At 33.0% G+C, this 3,579-nt stretch overlaps 1 protein-coding gene across 1 annotated transcript; it reads right to left on the reverse strand.

Annotated features, from left to right (window-relative positions):
* Positions 1–530: 530 nt before the first annotated feature.
* On the reverse strand, positions 531–2,716 carry LOC106477479 (C-Jun-amino-terminal kinase-interacting protein 4-like). The gene is made up of 2 exons (XM_013938039.2): positions 2,553–2,716; positions 531–743 (listed from the first exon to the last, which is right to left on the reverse strand). Exons 1-2 carry the CDS (start codon positions 2,631–2,633, stop codon positions 546–548), a joined length of 279 nt encoding a protein of 92 aa, XP_013793493.2. The 5' UTR covers positions 2,634–2,716; the 3' UTR covers positions 531–545.
* Positions 2,717–3,579: the final 863 nt, after the last annotated feature.

Below are 3,579 nucleotides of genomic sequence, written 5' to 3' on the forward strand. Positions count from 1 at the left end.
TACTGATGTATGGTTCAATGTCTACATCTTACATAACACTACATGGAGTAGGAGTGAATCTTACCTAACATCTTACTGACATATAGTTTACTGTCTACATCATACATAACACTACATGGAGTAGGAGCGAATCTTACCTAACATCTTACTGACATATAGTTCACTGTCTACATCATACATAACACTATGGAGTAGGAGTGAACCTTACCTAACATCTTACTGACATATGGTTCACTGTCTACATCTTACATAACACTACATGGAGTAGGAGTGAATCTTACCTAACATCTTACTGATGTATAGTTCAATGTCTACATCTTACATAACACTACATGGAGTAGGAGTGAATCTTACCTGACATCTTACTGACGTAGGGTTCGATGTCTACATCTTACATAACACTATGGAGTAGGAGTGAATCTTACCTAACATCTTACTGACGTATGGTTCACTGTCTACATCTTACATAACACTACATGGAGTAGGAGTGAATCTTACCTAACATCTTACTGACATATAGTTCGATGTCTACATCTTACATAACACTACATGGAGTAGGGGTGAACCTTACCTAACATCTTACTGACGTAGGGTTCGATGTCTACATCTTGCAAATGCTGATAAGTATGGGCATGGTAGAGCCTCAAGGTGCTGTCAAGCCTGATAGATACCCACACACCATCCCCAACCCACGCCATCTGTCGTACTTGGCTCTCCTTCCTGGGGTGAGCATCAAAGGACTTCTAGAAACAGATACATAAAACATATTAAAAACAGCTAATTCTAATAAATACCTAAAAAGTGTTTGTTTAATCACTTGATATCTAAATAAGGAATACAGATATGCTCACTTATAACAACTAGCACTAGAAATACATTACCTAAAACATTTTGTTTTTATACCATTTTGTTCAATCAATTTAAAAACATCAAAAAGTCAGAGAACAATAATATCAAAGAACAGAAAGTAAATGTTGCTTATATTTATGTTGCCTGTTAATATGAACTTATAACCTAAGATCGTTTTCATTCTTATTAAATATGAAGCTTTCATGTTCCACAAAAAAATCAATGTCAATACTAATACATTCCAACACTAGTGCAATAATGTAACGTGACTACCTAGAAATACAAATATTTATACTAATACTGCCCATCACCAGTACAGGATGTAACATAACTATCTAAAAATGTTAATATTTGTACAACTACTATCCATTACCAGTAGAGGATGTAACATAACTATCTAAAGATGTTAATATTTATACAAACACTATCCATTACCAGTACAGGATGTAACATAACTACCTAAAGACACTATCCATTACCAGTATAGGATGTAACATAACTATATAAAAATGTTAATATTTATACAAACACTATCCATTACCAGTATAGGATGTAACATAACTACCTAAAAATGTTAATATTTATACAAATACTATCCAGTACAGGATGTAACATAACTACCTAAAAATGTTAATATTTATACAAATACTATCCATTACCAGTACAGGATGTAACATAACTTTCTAAAAATGTTAATATTTATACAAACACTATCCATTACCAGTACAGGATGTAACATAACTACCTAAAAATGTTAATATTTATACAAACACTATCCATTACCAGTACAGGATGTAACATAACTACCTAAAAATGTTAATATTTATACAAATACTATTCATTACCAGTACAGGATGTAACATAACTACCTAAAAATGTTAATATTTATACAAATACTATCCATTACCAGTACAGGATGTAACATGACTCACAGTACTTGCCATCACACACTGAACACTCACAAAACCTACTATTACTGAACAATCACTTGTAAAAACAACTTGGTTCTCAAAGGCTTCATATAATTCTGAATAACTCAAAAACAACAGTTTAAACTATCAATCAAATTATCTGAAAAGTGTTAGGGTATAGGTAAAGCAAAAATATATTTGTTTAAAGAAAAAATAAGCCATTTGACCCTAACTAGCGTGAACAGATTATAGTACAAAAATAAAATACATTTATTTACAGATTAAATATTAGTTGACATACAGAAGGAAGACACATGGGCCCACAGTGAGCTAGAAAAGGGCCAGGTCTGAACAATAACCTATTCCCCTATGCAAGTCCTCTGGGTGCTCTAAGAAAATCTACTAAGTGTAACGGAGATCACAAGAATAGTACAGAGAACACATAGGGGTTGGGATCCATATTCAAATTCCCTCTCCTATGTACTCCCCTGATGGTACATTCCAAGTTTGGCTGAAATTGATCAGGAAGTGAAGGTATGAAAAGCATACAAATAGACACCCTATGATGAGAAACATTGGGGGGCATTGTTTGTTAAAATGTGTAGATGTGAAAAGATGAAACTTCTTATTTGTGTATAATCATAAGTTGTTTATAGGCATGATACCTAAAATGACAACAGATTTAAGCACTAAGCTTTTTCATATACACAAAAAAATAACTCTAATACATCATGGTTATAAAAGCAAAGACATTATTTACTCTCTAATTGTAAAATTACTCAGTAAACTTACCACAACTGACAGGGACTTTGGATCCACAACATGCACTCTGTTACGATATCCACACCAGATCTTCCCAAACACGACAGCCATGCAGCGAACCGAGTGATGAGGATGACCAAGGTCTAACAGATGATAGTTTGACAAGTCCCACTGTCCATCTGAAGGAAACAAATTTGTTCTTTTACCTCATCAAGTGGTAAGTTGACGTTCTGAGGTGTTTGCTGTTATCTTAAATCAGCAACTTGAAACATCGTCCAAAAACTTCTAATGCACATACAGACCAAATAAGCTTCAATTACGTAAGCATGGATTGAATAACTGTAAGAATTATTTCTAAAAGTATCATTGAAAATTCTAGCTTGTATATTCAGTTTTATTAAATGTATTAGGCTTAGTGTGTTTTTATTTATTGTTCAAAAAAGCCTCAATTAAATCAGTCTTCTCTCCCTAAACCTCTTCTCAAACAAGTACAGTGTTATTTATCATCAGTGATTGTTAAGAATTTCTTTAGACATTAACTTTCTTAACACAGTCTCGGTCAATTTGACCAACCATGTGACCTCTTTGTACTCGATTAAAGTCTTTATAGATTTAATACTTATAACTCTCAATATAGTGTGTACATCTTCACAAAATTTGGCAGTCTTTCAGTTAATATTTAACATTACAAGTCTTTCACATACAAAAAAATTATATTTTTAGTGAATTATTTATAATAAAATAAAATAAAGATTTGTCCATTAATATATTGAATATTTGTTTTCAATAGTCCGTGTACAAAGTAATTTTCATGTTGATCACGTGAGGGAAATGATTATCTATAGTTGTAGAGGGCAAGTGAAGGAAGTGATTACACACTGTATGTACTGTTGATCATGTGAGGGAAATGATTGTCTATAGTTGTAGAGGGCAAGTGAAGGAAGTGATTACACACTGTATGTACTGTTGATCATGTGAGGGAAATGATTGTCTATAGTTGTAGAGGGCAAGTGAAGGAAGTGATTACACACTGTATGTACTGTTGATCACGTGAAGG

Source organism: Limulus polyphemus, unplaced genomic scaffold (genome assembly GCF_000517525.1).
Source record: "Limulus polyphemus unplaced genomic scaffold, Limulus_polyphemus-2.1.2 Scaffold15927, whole genome shotgun sequence".
Taxonomy (NCBI): domain Eukaryota; kingdom Metazoa; phylum Arthropoda; class Merostomata; order Xiphosura; family Limulidae; genus Limulus; species Limulus polyphemus.